The sequence below is a fragment of the Pseudopipra pipra genome, chromosome 4, assembly GCF_036250125.1.
Source record: "Pseudopipra pipra isolate bDixPip1 chromosome 4, bDixPip1.hap1, whole genome shotgun sequence".
NCBI classification, from domain to species: Eukaryota; Metazoa; Chordata; class Aves; order Passeriformes; family Pipridae; genus Pseudopipra; species Pseudopipra pipra.
In genome coordinates this window covers 60,764,715-60,787,193 of record NC_087552.1, presented here as the reverse complement: position 1 = coordinate 60,787,193, position 22,479 = coordinate 60,764,715, and the positions used below count along the sequence as shown (strand labels likewise).

Below are 22,479 nucleotides of genomic sequence, written 5' to 3'. Positions count from 1 at the left end.
AATGACATGCTAAGAAGTTTTCTAAGGCTGATGCTGATTTGTAAAGGTCATCTGTAAAGAATAATGCAGCTTCAGTTAATACTCCAAGTACTTTAATGCACTGAAAAACAGAGAGCACTAGGAAAACAACTGGCTACTAACCATCCACTTCAAGGATTTATCTCTTGAAGTTGTCAGGGATTTTTTCAGAGTGAAACTAATCTAAAAAAATATTTACTTCCTGGAATGTTGGCATGTAGTCTGAATTAGAGGTTTAACATGTCTCTTTAGTCAACAGAGTGAAGAGGTCTCTTTCCTTAAATGACTGATATTCAGGAATCAGTCATTGCTCTGGTTCACAGAAGTCCCAAGAAGGGGCTGTGTCTCTCTTCTGCTTACTTTATAAGCACACAGAAATTAAGTCAGAAAATTTAGCAAAGTTTGTTAAATAAGGTTAGGATGAGTGACTATTTTATTGTATTTCAGTCCGAAATAATCATCCCTGATCCTGTAAAAATATACCATGGATATTTGTTTTTTAAAGGCACTGCAGTAACTGAAATGGTCGCTGTTTGCAGGAGCTGAATCCTCCTCATATTTTATTTACGACTTTCCCTTTTACTGTAAATGAAATTGTTTACGAAAAGTCGGACGGAAGTGTTTTAGTGGTTTAAGCAGGAGAATCTGACTCTTTCTTTTAAAAAGCACAGCTGAGGCACGGTTGCTAGGGGCATTGTTGTGCTTGGCTCTTGCCTGTGTTCCCAGAGCTGCTGTATAAGAAAACCCAGGTAGGAAGCCAACGTTTTCCTTCAGTTCTGTTTCAGTGTCACTGCATTTTGTGTGTTTTCATGAATGAGACAGATTTCAGAACCCAAAATCTTCAAAATTATTTTCTAGGCGTTTTTGATGTAATAATTTTTTTCAAAGAGCAGTGAGAGAAGCTCCAGTGTGTTTCTGTTTTTAGTTTTCATTGCTTGGAAACCAACTCTAAGCTAATGGACAGCTTTATAGTTCTTGCATCCAGTTGTTTATTACATTATAAAGTATCTGTTATAGTATTTAACTTCAAGAAATGCTACCAAACTGTTAAAGAAAGCGGCCATAAGGCACTTCTATAAGTTGCCAGTGTTTTCCATTTGCATGTGCCTCTAAAAAATACTGTTCAAATTGATACATAAAGCTTGATATGAAAGAGGTTTGTGTGCCAAGCAATAAAAATGCTGCCATTTCTTGCGGTGCTGTACTTCTGTGCCATGAAGAAGATATTTGATGAACCTTGCTGGCAGCAAGGAAATGTGGCCATTTTTGGGTGAGAGACACCGAGGAAATTGGTGCTGAGGCAAATGCACAGGAGGTTTGGGAGAGAGTCACATTTGTCTAAGGAAACCACTTGCTTAGGGTGTGTTCTGTGCTAGCTGAGATTTATTTAGAAATCTGAAAATGGTTGGGGCCAGTAGCTGGTAAAGCTAAGCCTCAGGCAGGAGATAACCACGTCGTTCCTCCTCTGCTTCTTCTCCTTTTTCATCAGGTATGTCCTAAGAGATAAAGAGGAACATGAAGATCACTCTGCATATTCTAGGCTGGGCTGGAAGCACTTTTTGAGGCAAATATGCATGATCCTGTACACACCCAGTACAAAGAAATTATGGAGAAACCACTGGTGACCTGTGTCACCCTCAGTTAGCCCTCTTGCTACAGGAGGTTTAGCCAGCTACAAAGGTCCCACAAAAGTCAACTCCCGTGAGTTGTTTCACGGAAATTTTAAAATCCAGAATAAACTGTGCTGTTCTGAGTTACTTCATCTGTGAGCACTGTACATCCCTTGTACAGCCCTTGGGTTTTGCACTGGTGCAGCTATGCTGGTGCAACAAGCACAGCCGTGGTCATGTTCCTTCCTACTAAAGGGAAAGCAGGACAGGAACTCACAGTAAGAGTAGCCATGAATTGAGTTGTACGGACATAAATTTAAAAATTTCCCCAATGCTTGTAATCAAATACAGCCACTTCCTAATGCAAATAAAACTGAAGTAATTTGGCCAATAGAAGTGATTTCAGCCCAATGCTGAAAGGAGGGGAAAAAAGGGATTGAACATGTCTCTGTGATCTTATTATTGCGGCTGTCTTTACAGACCCTATATGAGTTCTTTATGTAAAAACAAAAAAAAATTGCAAGAGTGTTCATACAGCATGCACAGGCCCACATTGTTCACTATTATATTGAATAATTAAATGGATACAGACATTTTTTAATCATTCCATTATGAAAAAATATGGGTTTTTTTAAGTACTAAGGCTGTATGTTAAATGGTGTCATTTGATTATTTGGGGTGAAAATGTTAAATGGAATGTCTCTCGTGATCATTATGCACATATTGAAGCATATCTCTCATGAGTGATTTCTGTGTTGCTTGTGACAGTAGGGTGTCAGTCACTGCCCAGATGAACTGCAGTGAGGAATCCCAGATGACAATCACTGAGGTTAGTGTCCAGTTAGTTGAGACAAAAGTGGTGTATGATCATTTTTCACTGAATAGGAATCTTTTATATATGTAACTGTGAAAAGTGGAATATATAAGCCAAGAGTCTCTTTTAAGCTCTTGTCAACCCTGGATCTGTCAGTACCATTCTAGTTAATGCAGATTTGCACAATTAATTTCTGTGCAAATACACTGCAACCAGACGTACCATATGCTGGAAGTAGGCACCTTTAACACGTTGGGTCTTTGTTTTTAATTCTATTTCATATTGATCCAACATTACTTGATTAAGTTATCTTCAAATTATTGGTTAAATACATTTAGTCTTGAGTAGGTTGCAGAACAATGAAGCTATCCTGTTTTCTTGTCTGCAGAAAAGTTTTTGAAGTGATCATGTTTAAACAGCAAAATGTTAGAAGGGGAAAAAAACCAAAAACTCCTGTGATATGAGGAGACTGTAAAGATAAACAGGCAAGATGCTCTGGAGGTGTCAGTAGGCTTTAATCTTGATAACAAATATCAATGTATGTTTACTTTGGGCAGTGTCCAAACTGTAGCTTGCCAGTGCCATCAGTGGAACATAAGCATATATTCAGCTGATAACCATCGATCCAGCTCACTTAAAAAAAAAAATTATACATATACACATATATACATACATATACATATATATATATACATATACATATATACACACAAATACATATATATATATGTAATATATATGTATGAGCTGGATCAACATCCTGTAGATAGATAGATAGATAGATAGTTGTATACACTGGAGCTATATAGAGATGGATATATACAAGATAGATAGATAGATATACGTACAGGATATATAGACAGATAGATAGATAGATATACAGGAGATATATACACATAGGATGTATATATACACGTATATATTTAATATGTATATAAAAAATATACGGGGAAAATTGCTACAGTCGGGTGTTTTGGTAGAGCAGAGGTTATGTCTGTGTGTCTGGGGACAAGGCCTGCCTGCACCCACAGCTCTCTCTCCCTCTCCGTGTCGGTCCCCGCCCGGCTCTCCCAAGGCTCCCTCAGTGCTCCCTCATCCTCGGGCACCGCCGGCACCTCCCGCCCCGCTCCGCGCCCCGCGCGGGCACTGCGCACGCGCGCTCGCTCTGCCCCCTCCGCGCCGGGTCCCGCTCCGCCCCCGCTCCCGCCCCGGTCTCGCCCCGGTCTCGCCCTCGCCCCTCTCCGGCCCGGCCCGGCCCGGCCGCCCCCCCTCATGCGCCTCTCGCGTCTCTTCTCGCCCCGCTGCAGCTGCCGGAGCCCGCGGGTGTCGCCGAGCCGCGGGCGCAGCTCAGGACCGGAGGCACCATGGCGGCAGCGCGGCCCCGCGACGCCCCGGGGGCGCTGCGCGGTGAGTGACTCCAGCGGCGGGGCGGGGCGGGGCGGGGCGGGGCGCGGGCCCGACAGGCTGCGGCTGCCGGCGGGGCCGGGCCGGAGTGCGGGGGCCGGGGGCAGCTGTGCCTGCCCGTGTTCCTGGAGTTAACCTCAGTCTCCGCTCTGAGGTTGCCTGCGGCGCACGAACAGCGAAACCAGCGCGCCCCTGCTCTGGTCCCCCCCGAGCTTCCCCAGGCTCTCCTGGCATTCCAGTACCGGCAGGGTACTGTCTGTGCCTGCCAGTGCCAAGTCAGCTCGGGCTCTGAGCGAAAGCTAACATGCTCCTATCGTATTTAGACATGCTTCTATCACATTTAAATATGATTAGATTATGAGATGCCCTTACATTTTTCAAATTCAGTATTTGCATACTGGAATGTGCACCAGCCAGTCAGCCTCACCTCAGTCTCTGGAAAGGTGATGTAGCAGATGATTCTGGAGGTTGTCACCAAATATGTGAGAGAAATGAAAGTCATCAGGAGTAGTCAGTATGGATTCACCAAGGGGAAATCTTGCTTGACCGATCTGATAGCCTTCTATGATGACATGGCAGGATGGGTCGATGAGGGGAGAGCACTGGGTGTTGTCTGCCCTGACTTTAGCAAGGATTTTGACACTCTCCCATAATATCCTCATAGGTAAGCTCAGGAAATGTGAGTTAGAGGAATGGACAGTGAGGTGGGTCAAGAACTGGTGGAATGGCAGAGCTCAGAGGGTTGTGATCAGCAGAGTAGAATCCAGTTGGAGTCAGTGGTGTTGCCCAGGGATCAATAATAGGTCCAGTCTTATTCAATTCATTTATCAAGGACCTGGTAGAAGGGATAGAATGTACCCTCAGCAAGTTTGCTGATGATACCAAATTGGGGGGGAGTGTCTGATACACCTGAAGGCTGTGCTGCCATTCAGGGGGACCTTGACAAGCTGGAGAGTTTAGTGGGGAGAAACCTAGTGAGGTTCAACAAGGGCATGTGTAGGGTCCTGCACCTGGGGAGTAGGCTACAGGCTGGGGACTGACCTTCTAGAGAGCAGGTGTGCAGAGAAGGAGCTGGGAGTATTGATGGAGGACAAGTTGACCATGAGCCAACAGCGTGCCCTTGTGGCTGGGAGGGCCAATGATATCCTGGGGTGCATTGGGAAGAGTGTGGCCACCAGGTCAAGGGAGGTGATCTTCACTCTCTACTCAACCCTAGTGAGGCCACATCTGGAGTGCTGTGTCCACTTCTGGGCTCCTCAGTACAAGAAAGACAAGGAGCTACTGGAGAGGGTCCAGTGGAGGCCACAAAGATGATGAAAGGTCTGGAGCATCTTATGAGGGGAGATTGTGGGAGCTGGGCCTGTTTAGTCTGAAGAAGAGAAGACTGAGAGAGAATCTCATTACTGCATATAAATATCTCAGAGGCGGGTGCCAAGAGGATGGAGCCAGGCTCTTTCCAGTGGTGCTCAGCAACAAGATGAGGAGCAATGGCCATAAACTAGAACACAAGAAGTTCCGTCTCAACATGAGGAAGAGCTTCTTTACATTGAGGGTGGCAGAGCACTGGAACAGGCTCCCCAGGGAGGTTGTGGAGTCTCCCTCTCTGGAGACATTTAAACCCTGCCTGGACGAGTTCCTGTGTCACCTGCTCTAGGTGTCCCTGCCTTGGCAGGATGGTTGGACTGGATCATCTCCAGAGGTCCCTTCCAAGCATAACAATTCTGTGATTATGTGAACCTTGTATTTTGTGCTTGAAGTGTCATTCATGGATATGAAAATGTGTGGATTTATTGATGTGCTATTTTTAGTCACATGTGAAATACTCTACTCACAAAGTGGGAGAATGTGGGAGAGTGATGTGGTAGAGAGCTGTTAGAACTGAATGTCTAACTGCAGGTTTGGAAAGAATAGAGGTCATTGGTACTCAAAAACTAATCTTCAATTTTTTCAGCATAATCTCTGCAATATTCCTGTTAAATAATTTGGACAAGATTAGTGTGGTGAATCTTACTGTGTGGTTTTGTGGTTTACCTAAATAGGATGCATAAAAGAGATGCATAAGAGCAGAATATTAAAAAAAACCAGTAAAATGAAAATCCAGTGAATTACAAACATGCTTAGTTTTTCATCGATAACAAGTTTTACCAAAATAAAATGTATATATTGTCCTCAAACACATTTTAGAAAAATATGGTATTTTTTACAGACATCTACAGTTAAGGGATGTTTTCAACTCTTAGAGGTCTGTGTACTTTTCTTTTGAGTGCTTTTTGAGTCTCACTGTGCCAGCTTGTGCTAGGAAGTGATATGCCGTTGACAGACAGAGTCCAAACAGATTTCAGAATTATTGCATGGAGAAATCAAGAGACACCCTCTAGTGATGGTTATTTTCTTTTACAGAAGCTCATTTTCCTGGAATAGACAGAACAGCACAACAGTACTCTGAGAGGAAAAGTAGCTGTTAGGTCCCCTATGTGATAAATGTTTTGTTTTCCAAAGTGTTTTGCTCTGCTACTCCTTCTGTTCCTGAAATTCCTGTAATTCTGCAAATTTTATGTGATCGAGTGAAAAGTACTACATGTGGTATTCTGAATGGACTGTTTCATTGGTTTACTTAATTGCAGTATAATTTCTCCATTTGTTCTTGTTTTTTTTTTAAATTACATCTTACATTTTGATAAAGAATGCACCTTGAGCTGAAGTCCTTGTGTGTCTATCCAAAACTTATTTCAATTTCCCCTGCCCACCTATGATTCAGTCTGATAGATTTATAAATAATTGAAATTTCCATCTTCTATATATGAAGGTTTTGAATATGCTAACACTGCTGTTTGCTGTTGTGTTGCCCAGTCATAAAGTAAAAGTAGATTTTTTTTTGAGCTCCTCACTCCATTGTTAGGGTGATGATCTGTGTATGAATTTCTGATTATCACTGTCTTGCCAAGTGATGACTAATCATTTAAAAAAAAAAGAAGTGACATCCCCCACAATTTTTCAGGTGCCATTGAGAAACTCTGTACTGGCTGTTTGCTCCACTATCTTCTTTTTTTTTTTCTTCAATGCCTATGGTAATGCATTTTATCCAGGCCTTTTTAGTTTGTCATGGTTGTTACAGATTATGTTAAATTTGTGGTGTTAAAAGTAAACACACACCCACGCCCTTTTTTTTTTTTTTTGGAAAGGGAACTGTATTTTAATACAAGGAAGTAGGTAATGTTTGTGGAAATATCATTTTGTGATGTCCCTCAAATATTAGGTTTATTTTATGCTAGCATGGAATGATTATTTGCTCATTCTCAGCCCACTGTGGCAAACTTATCTTGAAACATATCCATCAACTACTTCTTCACTTAATAGTCAACATAGTGTCTGTACCAGTCCTTCAAAAATTGAGTCAGTCTCTATTATTTTTAATGCAATCTGTAGAAATTCTTTATTTTGCTGTAATCCAACTATGTGTATGCTTAGTGCCTTTACACCTTTCTCAGGTGGAGTGACTTGACTAAATGTCAGTCCACTAGTCAGACTAAGTAAATAAGAGTTTCAAAAGAAGAATTGCTTCAAATAAGAAGCCCATGTCTGATAGTTATTCCCTTGTGAAGGCAGCACAACTGCAGTGTTACTAAATCTTTTTCTTCATTGTTGGGTTTTTTGAATTTGTATAGTTATTTGGTTGCAGTTTCCAATGACTGTATCCCTGAAAAATACAACAGTGTTTCTAGGACCTATGTTGGAAGTTACCATTCCTTGCTTTCATTCAGGTAACTGATGCTTGGTCACTGTCTCTCTGCTTTCCCTCGTGCCTGGTTTTTACATCCTGTCAAGATACTTGCAGCAGTTTTGGGTCTGTATCGGTGCAGAGAGCTTTGAAGCCACACAGAGATCCAGTGGGTTTGGGCTCCTCTGAGTGCAGAAGTCAAAGGACACTTAATAGGTGGCATTTTCAAGTTCTCATTTGGGCCTTGTTTCAGTTTGACTATCCAGCACACTTATTAACCTGCCAGAAGTAAAATATGGAGCCATATGGAGCAGGATAATGACTCTTCCAATGTAAAACATGGTGTGAATTTTTTTGGTACAGGCTTCTGATGGTAATCCTGCAAAGTGATACTCCCATGGATATTAGTTTTAATTCTTTCACTTCAAAAATATACTTTGAAGTTAAGCACAAATTAGTTGGCTGTAGAGTCCATTCACATAAGCAGAACAAAAGTATATGTCCAGAGAAATAAAATAACAAACACATTTTTTTAAAGTTGTCCTTTTCTCAAGGAACTACAGGATCCCACATTAATCAATGCATTGAGTTAATTTTACTGCAACTACCAAAGCCTTAAGATGTTTTTCATTATGTATAGAAAAGATAATTACCCTGTTATATCAAGGAACTGATTAATCAATGAAGAATTCTGCATACAGAGCATGAGTTCTGATGCTTTAAAAGGTGCTTAAAATAGCAGCAGATGGTTTCTGCCTTAATTTTGCATGTTTATGCTGTTCATTTTAACCTGGCTTGCCTGGAAATGTTTACAGACAATTTTCAAGTATGTTGGGAGATCAAAAGCAGATTCTAATTTGTTGCTTTCTAGTTTTCCTTTATTAGAATGGAATTGAAATGAAGCATTTGCTGCAATGAAATAGAATATGTTTTTGCACGCTAACTGAACAGATTGCAATGGTAGAAAAAATCACAAGAGGGAAATCAAAAGGTAACTTTGGACCAACTTCCGCCTTTAAGTAATTTTATCTATATCTTGATACTTGGGTTTGGTGGGGGTTTTTTTGGTAGATTGGTTTTCTTTGAGAGTTGATTTTTGTTGTTGCCGTTGTTTGTTTGTTTTTTAACTTAAAAGCCCGCACTAGTGAAGATTCCATAAGTGTTTAAGGGACTCAGTTCCAGTGCTAGAATACCCCAAAAGTTTGAAAGTTTTTCCAGTGTGTAGTCACTTTTCATATTACAATTAAAGTCAATCATTTCCATCTCCAGCAGAAAGAGCCTTCTGTGTGCCAGAATCGTTTGTGGGCCTGACCTTGTAGAAGTTGTTGAAGTTTTTTCTCAATTCCAAAAACTTTTCAAATGCTATCTTCGAGCAAATGTGACTTCTGAGAGTTCTAGCCTGCATGTTTTATACACAGATAAACATTACTCCACCATTCATACCATTAATAAATGTTCTAAAGGCATTAGATTGAGGCAGATCCTGAAAATTCCTGCTCAGTAGGGGGGTTGAATTTATGAACTGTTACTTGCTTATCTCTTTACATGTGATTTGCCAATGACTTGTATGTGCCCTCTTCCCCTCATCCACCCTGTCATCTCATCAAAATATTTCCTACTGAAAGGCACTTCCTAGATAGCAGTCTCAAAAGTTGAGATGTATGATTTTTCTGATATTCACAAAAATGAGTAGAATATTCTTTGAAGAACATTAAATTGTCTTGATAGGCTTTAATCCTGGCTAATCTAGGCCTTCTGTTGCTTATTATTTTACCGTCTTTTAAGTATTTGCAAATAGACTGAGTATTTTTTGTAGGGTTGAATTTAGACTGAATTGTTTATGCTTCTGCAGCTTGCTCTTTCTTAAAAAAGAGACTTGCCTGGGAGTTTGGAACTTATCTGTTCTCCATCATTTCCTGGAATCACTGACAGATCTGGCTTTGCTGCAGCCAGTTCATTATTGGATACTCTACCTTGATGTTTTTTAATTAGCTCAGTCTGATAAATATTTGTCTACATTTTGTTCTCTGTTTTGTCAGTAATTCTTACTCAGTTCTTACTCATTCTGCATTCCTTGCTAGAAAAGACAAAATGCAAATAGGTTTTTCTGTGCGTTGTCTCTTAGTGTCTCTATTGAGTACTTGCTTGTTTCTGTCTCTACTATTCCTCTTGGAAAGGAAGTGGTTATGGGATCCTTGCTTTTCCATGTCTCATGCTAGTGAGCTTTGGGCCTTGTTCATTCTTTTGAAAGTTTCCAAATAAAATGAATGTTTCTTTTTTACAAATACAGGCAGTAAATTGTGTAATTTGGAAAGATTAGGATTCTCCAAAGTCTTTTGATGTTTCTAAGTAGAATCAGCAGTAGTGGGGTTTATCTTAATGTATTTTTTTCTAAATGACAGCGGACTAAGGTTATCCTGGAAATTAGATTGCACTTTGGCATAGTAGGTAGCCTTTAAATGTTTAAGTTGTATATTCAACATACGGTATTTTCTGCTGCCAGCAAAGCTCTTGGAGTAATATTGAATCAGCCATAATGTGATATATGTTGTGTGACATTACCACTCCTAAACCCTTACCCTTTGCTGTTTTATCTCCCTTTTGTGAATTTAATGCCTTATATGAACCTGAAATCGCCCTTTACTTAAGACCTTGGCGAGCGATGTTCTTTCATAAGGGCAAAGAACAATCAGTATTTGGCTCAAGGAACAGACAGGTAATGTAATTTTGTACTTGGTGATAACTAGAAAAACTTATTTAACTAGAATGTATGTGTTCCCAGATTAAAAATTAAAGAAAAAAAGCTCCACAAAGCACGTGTGCAAAAAGAGCTGCAGTTTTCTCCTGATAGTCATCTTAGAGTTGTTCCAGTTAAAGGGCCAGTGTGTTCTGTGTGGACCAATGGATTTCCTCCTGGAAATAAAAACCACTTACAAAAGTTAAAAAGAAAAAAAAAAAGACAATTCCATGTATAAGAAGGGATGTAAGTAATTTCTCTTTAAAAAGTTAATATTGCATGTATCAGTTGAAGTTAAAGTTTCAGTAAGCTCCTGAGAATGTCCAGGTGAACTCCAGGGCTCCAGTATGACTCAAGCAGTTGGTGCAGATGGGGAGATAATTATGTAGCTAGGATTAGTTTGAAAAATGAAGGAATTATTTAGATCTTTCAAAAAGAAAAGTACTTAAGTGGTGACTTTCCAAGCTATTAAGTATATAAAACTATTTTTTCAACTAAAAATATTTTGGAAGATTTTATGAAGAGGATAGCCATGAGTCTTGTACAGTTGTAGTGCAATCCCAGAGAAGGAGATGGGCACATTCTCAAAATACTGTGCAGAAGTCATCCATAATTGTGTTTAATACATAAAACTGGAAGAAGTATTGCCATTTGCTTACACATAGAATCTCATTTACATTGTAAATTTAAAATGTTTTTCATTTGTGTTTGTGTGAGAGGATGAGTTGTAGGTGTCCACTTCTTTGTATATCTGACCACAAGAATGAAGCTTCCCTGTAAACATGTGGATAATTATTCATTCTTTTTATTTAGGTATCAGGGAATGTAGTAGGGTACAGGATCACCTTACTAATATTTACTGAATCTATGTGAAGAAATCTTAATCTGGAAGGATTTGATACATGGAAGATAAGGGGAAGGAATGCCATCTGTCCTTCAAAGGAAAAGGAGGCCCTGATAAGTTTGGTTATCAAAAATCACATTCAGTTTTAATGATGGAGGAAAAGCCTGGGCTTTTTTGGGAGCAGCAATTCAAAGACTGCAACAAGCAGTAATTCTCCTTTTCCATAACCATGATTGCCCAAGTCAGTGTCCAAACCGATATTTACTGCCTACCAAAAAATCTCATATGCCACTGATTTAAAACTCAGAATTTCATGTTTCACAGGATCAGCAGAGAGTACTTGATCCTAAAGGATGTAGAGTTTTGATGAATTCTCTGGGTTGGAGGGTGGGATGTGCAATTTTTTTGTTTGTTTGTTTGAAAACAGCCCCAGGGGTACAGTTCTAGTGATGGCCTCTAGCTGGACACTACACAACCCTTTGAGCCTCACAGTTCAGCCAGTTTTCAGTTCACCTAGGTACATGGTCCATATTTCATTACTTTCTCTATAAGAATGTTGCAGGAACCAGTGATAAAAAACATCCACCGCTTTCCCTTCATCCACTAATCCAGTTATCATGTCATAGAAAATTGTCTCATTGGTCAGGTAGAGGTTTATCCCCTTTGTAAATCCATGCTGATGACTCCAAGTTTTCGTCTTAACATATTTGACAATGGTTTCTAGGATTATTTGCTCCATCACCTTCTTGGGCATCAAGGTGAGGCTGATCAGCCTGTAGTTCCCCAGATTTCCCTCCTTGAAGACAGAAGTGATCCTCAGGAACCGCCCTTGATCATCACCATGATCTTTTAAAGATAATTGAGGGCAACCTTCAGGTAACGTTGACCAGCTCCCTCTGCACTGATGGAAGCATCTCATTAGGACCCTTGGGCTTGAGTCTGCCCAGGTTGTTTAAATATGTTTAAATATGGCCTTACTAGCTTGTGTGTGAAATGGGAAGTTACCTGATGATGCCGTTTTGGGTTTTATAGCACATCACCATTCAAAATTAGATGAGACAGCTCTGACTAACAGCTTATAAAATGGCAGGAAATTCTTTTATGTGTTTTTAATAGAAAAGAAGTGTGACTATGCATTACTTAAGGTGGTTCATAGTATATAATGAAAGGTAGATCCATCACAAAGGCATTTAAGTGATAGTCTGTAAGGACTGAATTCCAAAAAATGTTTCATTCATTCACGTTTTCTCATGCAAGTTCTTTCTGTTGGAACATGGGATTATGTATGATATAGATGGTTTTATTTAACATACATTTCTTTCAGGAAATACTTAATTTAAACATGTTGCCATGTCTTCTCTGTTTCAGAGTTGCCACCTGTTCATTCTACATCAAGGACAGGTATTGCAGAGCTTTCTGTTAGACAGCGAATGAGAGAGAAACTAAAAGCAGCAAAGGTGAGAATTCTTCAGAAGTCCTATTTGGTTGACCTCAGTCTTATAAGTACCACTCACTTCATTTTACTTGCTTTGTGCTATGTGAATCTGAGTTGGGATATCTGCTTTTTGATTTCTAATGCCAAAATAATACTAAGTTCATTGGTACAGTAGTTTTCTGTATTGCTGTATTTTTTTTCTAGAGTTTATATTTAATTTGTTTGTAATAACCTATGATGTATTGTTTTATAATTCAAATGGTACAATCATTAGAAGATCCATCTGTGTTTTTTGTCAAAAAATTTCTGGCACTATTTTGAAATCAATGGATTTCGTTGTAAGTTTACTGTGCAGTTTAATAAGGGCTATTAATATCTAGGTCTGTAAAATCACTTAAGCTGATTATATATAAAAGATTCTGTCCCTAACACAAACATGAATAAGTTGTTGAGTTCCTGGGAATTATTGTAGCTTTGATCTTATTCTATTTCTGTTATAGCTAAGCATTTTTTTCATTTTTTTGCTTAGTCAAAAGCTGAAATTACTTTATCCCAAGAATACCCCAGTTCACAACCAAGGCGTTTAAAAGGCATCAGAGGAAGAAACCCAGAAGTCAGACTGGATAAAGTGGTAAGAAAGTGCATTGTGTCTTGCTGTGTGAAACATGAAATAAATCAAAGACTACAGTCTTGAAGATCAATTTCATTGATCAAAATTATAGTACTGTTTGAATTAGTAGACAGGAAGGAGCCTTTCTGATTATTGTTTTCAATGTACTTATTTAACAGTAATAATTTGCTTTCATTGTAGTTGACATGTGAAACTTCTGTCATTTAAAGGTTCATAACTTCTGTTGCTTTAGATGCCTTGAAGTATTTAAAGTTTACTGTAACAGAAAAGTAAACAAAAATGTATGTATTACATACATAAATTTACATATAAATTTATATAAATTTGCACGGTGTAATTGCTAAATGCTGGATATTAGCTTTATATCATTGTGCTGTATTGTATTTCCTTGTTACTATTTTACATTAGAAAATGATTTTTGTATTAAAAAAATAACAAAGGCTCTATCTGTGCAGAATTTGCACTCATATTCTTCAAAATTCACAAAGAGATTGCTTGCCTGTAGAAAATGTGTTCCAAAGAATGTGTATGCCCAGGAAATAACAGCATGTAGCAGTAATGCTTTTATCTGGAATTCCAAACAATATGAATTAGCCTGGCTGAATTACTTGTCTTGGGGAGAATTACCTTTTCATATAGGTTGAGGGTAGGTTTTTGGCAGTGTTATCTTATAATAAGTAATTGTTACAGCTTTCAGTTACGTAGTACTGTTTTAATATGTTTGTATTAGGAAAATGCAGAAGTGATACCCTTATTAGAGTTGGTTATTAATTTTATATAAAGAATATCTGAAACCTTCCATGTGTTGGTTTTGTTTCCTGTACTTATCTACTCACAATTGAGATATTGTTTTGTTGTTAAACAAGTGGCCATCAGATTGACAGAGTTGGAGATTTTCTTTTTGCAATAATTATTTTGAAGTTTGGGTGGAATAGTTGTAAGCTTGAGAAGAGTCTCCCTTTAATCTAACGATTCAGGCCACAGATAGAGTGGTAGATGTGTTTATGTTGGCTGAGCTTGGTGAAAATCACTTTGAAGCACTTAAATGAACTTGCTGAAGCAACCTCAGAACCAGTGACGTTTACAGTGATCTGCGTGTAGGGCTTTGCAAAACTGGGAATGGATAACCATGCTACTGCCTTTCTTGAAAAGGCAGGGGGATGTCCCCCATGCAGTTTGAGAGTAGCATAGCAATAGTTGTTTGAGAGAGAATAAAACAAATCATCAAGTCTTTATTTCAGCACCCAAGCAATGGATACCACCTTTTCTGAATAATACCGAAGAGGGTTTTCCTGGTTGCAGCAGAGTTTGTCTGAGAGGCTCCTTAATTCCATTCCCTGGGCAGGAGTGCCTGCCAGCAGCACCCCTGTCATTGTTACCTGGCCCAGGCTGTCTGCCAGCCCCTCATTTGCAGAGGGAAAGATTTGCCATTGTTGCCCCATTTCTCCCCTTTGGAGATCAGCACATGGCTGCTTGTGTTCAGGAGTGCAGAAACAATGATCCCATCAGCAGTGAAGACAGTAAGTTGTTATTTAGGCAATGAACCATTTCTTGATACTCTGCAGTCTGTTTCTTCACCCAAAGGAATTAAGTAATAGTTGGATGTACCCTTTTAAAATAAATATAAAATCAGTTTGTTACCACAGTGACTGTGTTTCTCTCTTGTTTTTTTTTTCTGTAAAAATGCAATATGTAATAACTGTGTTCAACTGTTTGTATTTTTTGTGGTTCAGTAAATATGTGCTAAAACTTATGTATATATTTTTATGCAGTCTGATAATGATAAATTTAGGGAGATGCGAGAGGATGAAACCCACTTACCACCAAAAGTAAAGTTTCGTGATTCTGTAAAAAAGCTTAAGCACAAGTCAACAGTAAGTACCAATTCCTTCATTTCAATAACCCATATTAATTTCATTTAAACACTGTATGGCTTCATGGTTCTGTTTGAAAAAGCAGACGGAATTCAGTCTTATGCATTGGCGAGAATGTTATTTAATTAAAAATTTCACAAACAGTGCATGCCAACAATTGAAGTATATAAAGGGAACCTTCATCAAATGTAAGAATGGCTTTGGGTCATTTGATTAAAATAAAGTTCAAGTAAATTCATCTGGACACAAATACTGGAGCTTGGAGGAAAAATGTTTCTTCTGTTTAAATCCTTTTTATTGAATGCCACTGGTTGGCAGTTAAAGCATTTTGCAGATTAGTATGTTGGTATTTATTAGCAACAAAACGCTGTTCATTCTTTTGTTAGAGGATTCATCCTAAAGCTAAAGGGTCCTGGGTCCTTCAGAGGCAAAAAGCCATTAGAAATTTCATATCATTCACCTGGATATCTGCGTTATGGCCAGAATTTAAACTTTGGCATTTTGTGATTCACAAATTGTTTATGTTTAAAACAATAAACATGTTAAAATTAAACCTTTTTAATAAAACATTGCAAGAAACATTCAGTGAAATTATAGTATAGCAATAGAGAAAGTATCATGTATGATTTACAAATTTCAGTTAGCTGCAGCATTTGGGTGAGTTCTCTTTGATATAAAATAATTACTATCCTGTGACAAGTTTTTATACATGCTGCTGTTTTGTATTCCTAATGGAAAAAATTATTCACTTGCCCTAATTTTCTTATAAATGCCTTATTAAAATATCTTTGTTTTCTTTTCTTAGTTCCAGAATGATTTTCCTTCTGAGGAGGAAGCATATAATTTCTTTACCTTCAATTTTGATGCTGGACGAGAGAATGTGAAATCTGGAGCCAGGAAAAGGAATGGATTAAATGAAGAAGATGAGGCAGAAGGGGAATGTGTAGAAACCCATGAAGATGAACAAGAGGAGGATGAAACGGTCTGAACTATAGGAAAAAATGTTCATATTTTTATTCAGACTAATACAAAATGGCAGCTTTTGTTTCCTTAAAAATTCTGAAAGTATACTTTCTCAAGAAACTTTCTTAAGAAACAGATGAACTAACAGAGATGTTTGCACAACCTATAGGATGAAGACGTACACCTCATTAAAGATGATGATTTATTCATGGGGCGGACAGATGATGATTTTGTAGTAATGAAACCTGCTGAATGTGAAAACTACTCTGAACAGCTGAAAAGGGAAAAAGAATTTCTCTTTGTTCCCAGCATGCTAACAGGTATGAAGATTGTGCTTATCCATTTTGTTCCTGGATTTTGCATAGTATGGCATTCTTTAATCTGCTGAATAACTTTTGTATCAACTGTGTCTGGCAGTAGAGAGATACTTAATTGGGACTCTGACACTGATCACCCAGTCAAGTCTGAAAAGGTCTGACAGAAGGATTAACTAGAAGCATGCACACCTCAGTGGGTCATCTGCTGGTACACTCACAGGGCACATCAGTTGCTCTGGGGTAATTATCTTAGTGCTGCCTATAAGGAAATGCAAGATCCTGGCTCTTCTTCCACTGGGGTTTAGCTGTTCTGTTGTTGAACATATGCAGCAGGTTACTGGGTACACACATTTAGGAACTGAGGTGGCTCATGCACTGTGCATTATAACTTACACTATTTATTCGCTTGGCTACATCTGCAATTTTTTCTGTGTGGCAAGTTTGTCAGGAATCATGTAAGTAACGTGATTCAAGGGGCCCTTTTCACAAAATGTGATTTTGTGAATTGGAAACAGTCAACACTGATCATGTCTATGACCTTTTTGCCTTATTCCCGTAGAACTGCAAAGCCCTAAAAAATTGCTTTATAATATCACTTGCTATTTAATATTTGAACTGGAAGAAACAGAAACGAGTCTCTCAGTGGTCTGTACCAGAGCAGTGTTGGTACAGCTTGCAATGCAATGTCAAAATACTTGGCATTGGGTGCCTCTGTCTTTTTGTGTCTTGTAGCTTAGTTCTGACTGCTTCCAGTGTGATCCACTGTGTTCTGAGTTAGGGAATAATTTATTGTAATCCTCAGTAGAATCCCTCCCTGTTTCAAGATTATTTCACTGTGTGTATGGGCTCAGTATTTTTTAAGAAAAGGACATATTTTGGTTATATTTTATTTCCTGTGTAGGAAAATATTTCTGACAGCATGCTTAACATGCAGTGCCATTCATTTTAAGAACTGCATAGGCTCCTAGAGAATTAACAAACTAGAATTACAGTTGTAAGATATTTTGCATGGTCTTCCCTTTAATTTCTTATTAGTGCCTGTTTCTGAGAAGATGCCTGAAAATATGCAGCCCAGGTACCTTGAGGATGAAGGTCTTTATACAGGAGAAAGGCCCTTTGTATCACAGTCTAATCAAAATATTTTAGAAAACAGAATACTCAGACAGGAGCAGGTAAGTCACTGCTACTTTCTTAGTTTTCTTTTTTTATTTACCAGTATTTTATTTTGTTGTAGTTAGATAAGTGGATGGTCACGCTAATATGGGGCTTTCATCTTTAAAATGTTTAGCAGCATCAGATATCGGGAAATACAGATTTTTGTAGGAGTGTGTTCTTAGTGCAACCCAATTGTCAGAGAACAAGACTGGGTCTTATTGGTGTCTTTTCTTGGTTCTGCTTGTTGCCTGCTGGGGAACAGATCACTGATCAGACTGTAAGGATAATCAAATATTGGTATAAATTATCTGGAAAGGTGGTAGAATCCTTTCAGATTTTTAAGAATGTCTTGCAGAAACACTTGGGAAAGTGGCTTGCATATATTTTGTCCTGCTATATTCTCCTCTACACAGTGAGGGGTGTATAGTACAGATTTAAGCTCCTATGCAGCAGCTGCCCTTTATATTTTTTTGTGATTCTGTGTATTCTTTGTGGGCTAGCAGAGATAATTTTCTGAATCAGACTGGGAGTATTTGAATCTAAAATTTTCAACTGGCCACCTTCAACCCAGTTAGTTTTTTGTTTTGTATCATGGGTTCAACATCAGCATTTGGTTCTATGGTCAGCTTAAACCAGGCGTGGAAATAAGAGGGCAGAGCAGCATCTTTGGGCAGCAGCACTGGTTTAAGCTGTATTTGAATCCAGGTAATGAGAACAGAGGGATGAATTAGAACAATGTTCAGCATGTGAAGCCATGAATACAACTGGTGTGTAAGATACTTACCTCATCTGCTTTCATAGATGCTGTTTAAGTAGTGGACTAGATGATTTGAGAGATACTTTGATAAATTACCTGAACTTCCATTTAGCTCTTATGTAAAACAAGATGTACAATTATTTCAGTTTTAGTGATTTAAGAAAGTAACATTTAAGTAAGTGGTGTAGATGTTGATTTTTTTTTTCCTTTCAAATCTGTAACACTGAATGTTGGAAGGAAAAAAGTCAGTATACCTAAATTTTGAGCAACTCCTTGGTCTTTTGATTTCAAAACTTACCTGTGATATATTTGAAGATTTCATTTTGGTGTCTTAGGAAAGTTTTGGTTGTTTCAGGCACAAACAGTTCATAGTACCTTTTATTCTGCGTTTTTTCGACAAGAATTATAATTTTGCAAGTAATTTGTGTAAAAAGTAAGAAACAAAATAAAATTATGTTTTTCTTTGTAGGGGAAAGAGTGGTTTGGTGACGATGGCAAAATCTTAGCATTGCCTAATCCAATTAAACAGTCTCCTACTAGGCCTCCAATATTTTCTCTTGAAGAAGGCATTGCACCAGAACTTGAAACAGTTTATAGAAAGGTAGGCATATTTCATATATGTGGAAATATATGACCCAGTATCTCAATTCTTCTGCACCGGAAACCCTGGTGACCTGAAGGGTTTTGTACTAAGAACTATGACTGTTGACTGCTTTTCCACAACTGTTCTTTAAATGTGCTCTACATTTTCAAGTATATTCCACCTGTTTTATTCTGGAAAAATGCATACCAAAGAATGAAGAGTTAAGCTGATAGTACTGGTTGAAATAGAAAAGCATCGGTCCACGACAGTCACTAAGGTCTCTGTGAGGCACCCTTGGATATTCTCATGACAGAGTAGGGTGGTTCCTATATTAGTGTATTTGTAAACCTCCTCGAGGTAGGACCTAATAGACATACTTGGTCATCAGCAGCTGAAGAGAAATAATTGAAGAGCGTGTGCAGGATGGTTATTTTACAGTGATTAAACTCCTCCTTAATAAGTCTTTATATGCAGTTCACTCATATAGACAGCAACTAATTTTGAGTTATGTAGCATCAATTCAGATATATTTGGGGGGTTGTAGGTTTGTGTTGTTTTTTTTCTTTGTCGTTTTTCTGTTTGGTTGCTTTGTTTTGTTTGCAGGTTTTTTCGTTACTGTTTTTCCCTCAATAACAGCATACCTACCCTGGCAAACAGCAGTTGCAATGTGCAATCAGTACAAATCAAAATAAGTTTCAATTAAAATGATTCAGCAAGCTTTAATTGTTCTGCTTGTTAGCACTCTTATTACCCTCTTGGAAAAACTGACTTTTAAGGCTTCAAAGTAGATTACTCTTTTGGGACACACGAGTGTTTCTGACTGTTGCTGTTGATAAAGACTTAAATGTGGCCCTTTAATTGATGCTGGTTATAAATTCGCAAGTCACAGGATGCATCCAGTACCACTAATCTATGCAGGGTGTTTCTGCAGGCAGGAAAAGTTTACTGCTTAGATCTTGTAAAGATAGGCCAAGAGAACTTATGTTTTGAGAACACCGTGTTTACGTGAACAGTGACATGTAAATATCCAAATCACTGTGGTAAGTAAGACACTGAGCTTAGGGGTCCTTTCTGGGCAGAGAAATAGTTAAAGCATAAGGAATTCAAAGCTGTCATTTTTCTGACAGATTACATCAAATCAAACATTTTGGTGAGAAACTGAATGTGGGAGGATCAGGTGGACTTAAGTGTATTTCATAGCCATTTATATCAGTCCTGTAAAAGAGCTTTGCAACACCTTCTTAATCCCCCCTTTTCCCATACTCAGAAAGGGACTGCAACAAACACTACATACTTTATACATTTTGTTGCTGAAAGCTTTTATTGGACTTTATTAGTCTGAATGTTCCTGGTGTTAGAATAGGGAAGGCAATAACATATTTCCTAATCTGCAGATTCCAAATGGTCTACAAGGAGAGCTGTTCTCTGAGAGCTGAGTTCTAAGAGGAAATAAAGCCATACTAAACAGGTGGATAATAAGAGAACTAGCGGGTTTTTCTTTTTCTAATTCACTATCATTGTCTTCATTGCTCAGCAAAACCTTCAGTATGGGCAGATGACTTAGTATCTCAGCCTCATATGGGCTATAAAAATTCTATTGGGTAGAATACCTGTGGTGGTTTTGTGCCACGCACTTATCAATAAAGCAGGAGGTTAAAACTCAGTAGTTAAATGTAGGCAGTGCTAAATGGGTCATTTTCTGACACAGAAACTCTTTGAAAGATAGTGTTATCAGAGTTTGTAAATTCATTTTTAATTTTTTTCTTTCAGGCAATTAAAATGACATCTGCCAATCAGTATTTTGTTGGACCTGGAGATTTTCAGGGGCTATTTCAATTGGATATTGATATTTCTGGACTGATATTCACACATCATCCCTGCTTTAGCCGTGAGCATGTGTTAGCAGCTAAACTGGCTCAGTTATATGATCAATATTTAGCAAGAAAACAGAAGAATCTTACCAAACTTCTCACAGACAAGGTATTTCTGGTCTGTCATCCTACCTTATTGAGATAATGATGTGACAGTTTAAGGTAAAAGCTGAATTTGTCAGTAGCTAAAAAAACCTAAATACTTGACTGAGGTTGTTGTGTGTTCAATGCAGAATTGCATTTTTAAGATCATGAATTTCTTTGATCTTCAGATTTAAATTAACTCTGAGGCAAAAGGAATATAATAACATTTACATAGTATTCCTTAGAGTAGCCAAAATGTTTTCCAGATAAGATATTACAGTACAGCTGCTCTGGCAGGGAGACAGCAAAAGACAGTAGTTTACTGTGTCACTCTTGTGGCATGGCAGAACCTGAGGCTGAATGTAGACTCTTCTGTTCCTGACTCCATTACTGACTTGCTGGATGAGCTTGGCTGGGGCTGCTTATCCTCTGCATACCACCACTCTTCCTCCATCTGTACGTTGGAAGTAATGGTAGTGGTCTTCTCTGGTGCAAATTTGTACACTAGGCATTGTTAGTACAATTCTAATGTCATCAGGGCACACAAGAATACTTGTCTGTTAAAAATTAGATGGATATTAGATTTGAATTATTAAATTCAAATTTCCATAATTTCTAGGTGATTATGATTTTCTACCCTAAAGAGCTACTAAAAGGGAAAAATCATCATTATATACAAGATCATTTTTAGTGTAATATGAGGGTCAGTAGGTGGTATACAGATACTTCTGAATTTTTATAAAAAGCATTAGGTTATAGTTCTAATGTTGGAAAGATATTTCGTGTGGTGTCTCAAAATAATTCCTTGATATATTTTGGTCTGTCATTTTTGAAGGATATGCCTTAGTTCTCTGTGAAATGAGACTTTTGGTTTCTCCATGCCTGCTTTACAGGAACCTACAGAACCACAGAATCAGTGAGGTTGGAAAAGACCTCTAAGATCATTGAGTCCAGCCACTGCCAAGTCCAGCACTAAACCATGTCCCCAAGTGCCACATCTACACATCTTTTAAATCCCTCCAGGGATGGTGATTCATCCACTTCCCTGGGCAGCCTGTTCCAGTGCTTGGCAACCCTCTCAGTGAAGAAATTTTTTCTACCATCCGATCTACACCTCCCCTGGAACTTGAGGACATTTACTGTTGTCCTATAACTTGTTACTTGAGAGAAAAGACCAGCATATCCATCTGACTACAACCTCCTTTCAAGGATTATTTAGCCTGGAGAAGAGGAGGGTCAAGGGGGACCTTCTCACTCTCTACAACTACCTGAAAGGAGGTTGTAGCCAGGTGGGTGTCAGCCTCTTCTCCCAGGTAGCTAGTGACAGGACAAGAGGACATAGCCACAGGTTGTGCCAGAGGAGGTTCAGGCTGGACATCAGAAAGAATTTCTTCACTGAAAGGGTAGTTAAGCATTGGAATGGGCTGCCAAGGGACGTGTTGGGATCACCATCCCTGGAAGTGTTCAGGAAATGGCTGGATGTGGTACTTAGTGCTATGGTTTAGTTGACAATGGGTGTGTTTGGTCAAAGGTTGAACTCGATGATATTGGAGTTCTTTTCTAACTTTAATGATTCTATGATTCTGTGATTTTCTAGGATTGCCTTTAGTGGCCCTTCCTAGTCCCAAAAAAGACTTTTGTGACAGGTGGTTCTTTTCTCAGAC

General features: G+C 38.6%; 1 protein-coding gene across 6 annotated transcripts in view; it reads left to right on the top strand.

Moving 5' to 3' along the window:
• The first annotated feature begins 2,399 nt into the window (after nucleotides 1–2,399).
• Nucleotides 2,400–22,479, top strand: part of CC2D2A (coiled-coil and C2 domain containing 2A) — a 56,080-nt gene continuing 36,000 nt past the window's right edge. For 4 of the 6 annotated variants that reach the window (XM_064653197.1, XM_064653195.1, XM_064653200.1 and 1 more), the window contains exons 1-10: nucleotides 2,400–2,457; nucleotides 3,750–3,849; nucleotides 12,514–12,602; nucleotides 13,110–13,211; nucleotides 14,984–15,085; nucleotides 15,891–16,067; nucleotides 16,218–16,368; nucleotides 17,401–17,537; nucleotides 18,747–18,878; nucleotides 20,631–20,840. In XM_064653197.1, the coding sequence (XP_064509267.1) occupies nucleotides 2,419–2,457; nucleotides 3,750–3,849; nucleotides 12,514–12,602; nucleotides 13,110–13,211; nucleotides 14,984–15,085; nucleotides 15,891–16,067; nucleotides 16,218–16,368; nucleotides 17,401–17,537; nucleotides 18,747–18,878; nucleotides 20,631–20,840 (1,239 nt within the window). In that variant the 5' untranslated portion in view covers nucleotides 2,400–2,418. The remainder of the gene's footprint in view (nucleotides 2,458–3,749; nucleotides 3,850–12,513; nucleotides 12,603–13,109; nucleotides 13,212–14,983; nucleotides 15,086–15,890; nucleotides 16,068–16,217; nucleotides 16,369–17,400; nucleotides 17,538–18,746; nucleotides 18,879–20,630; nucleotides 20,841–22,479) is intronic. The other 2 variants (XM_064653196.1, XM_064653198.1) reach the window with 2 other exon arrangements.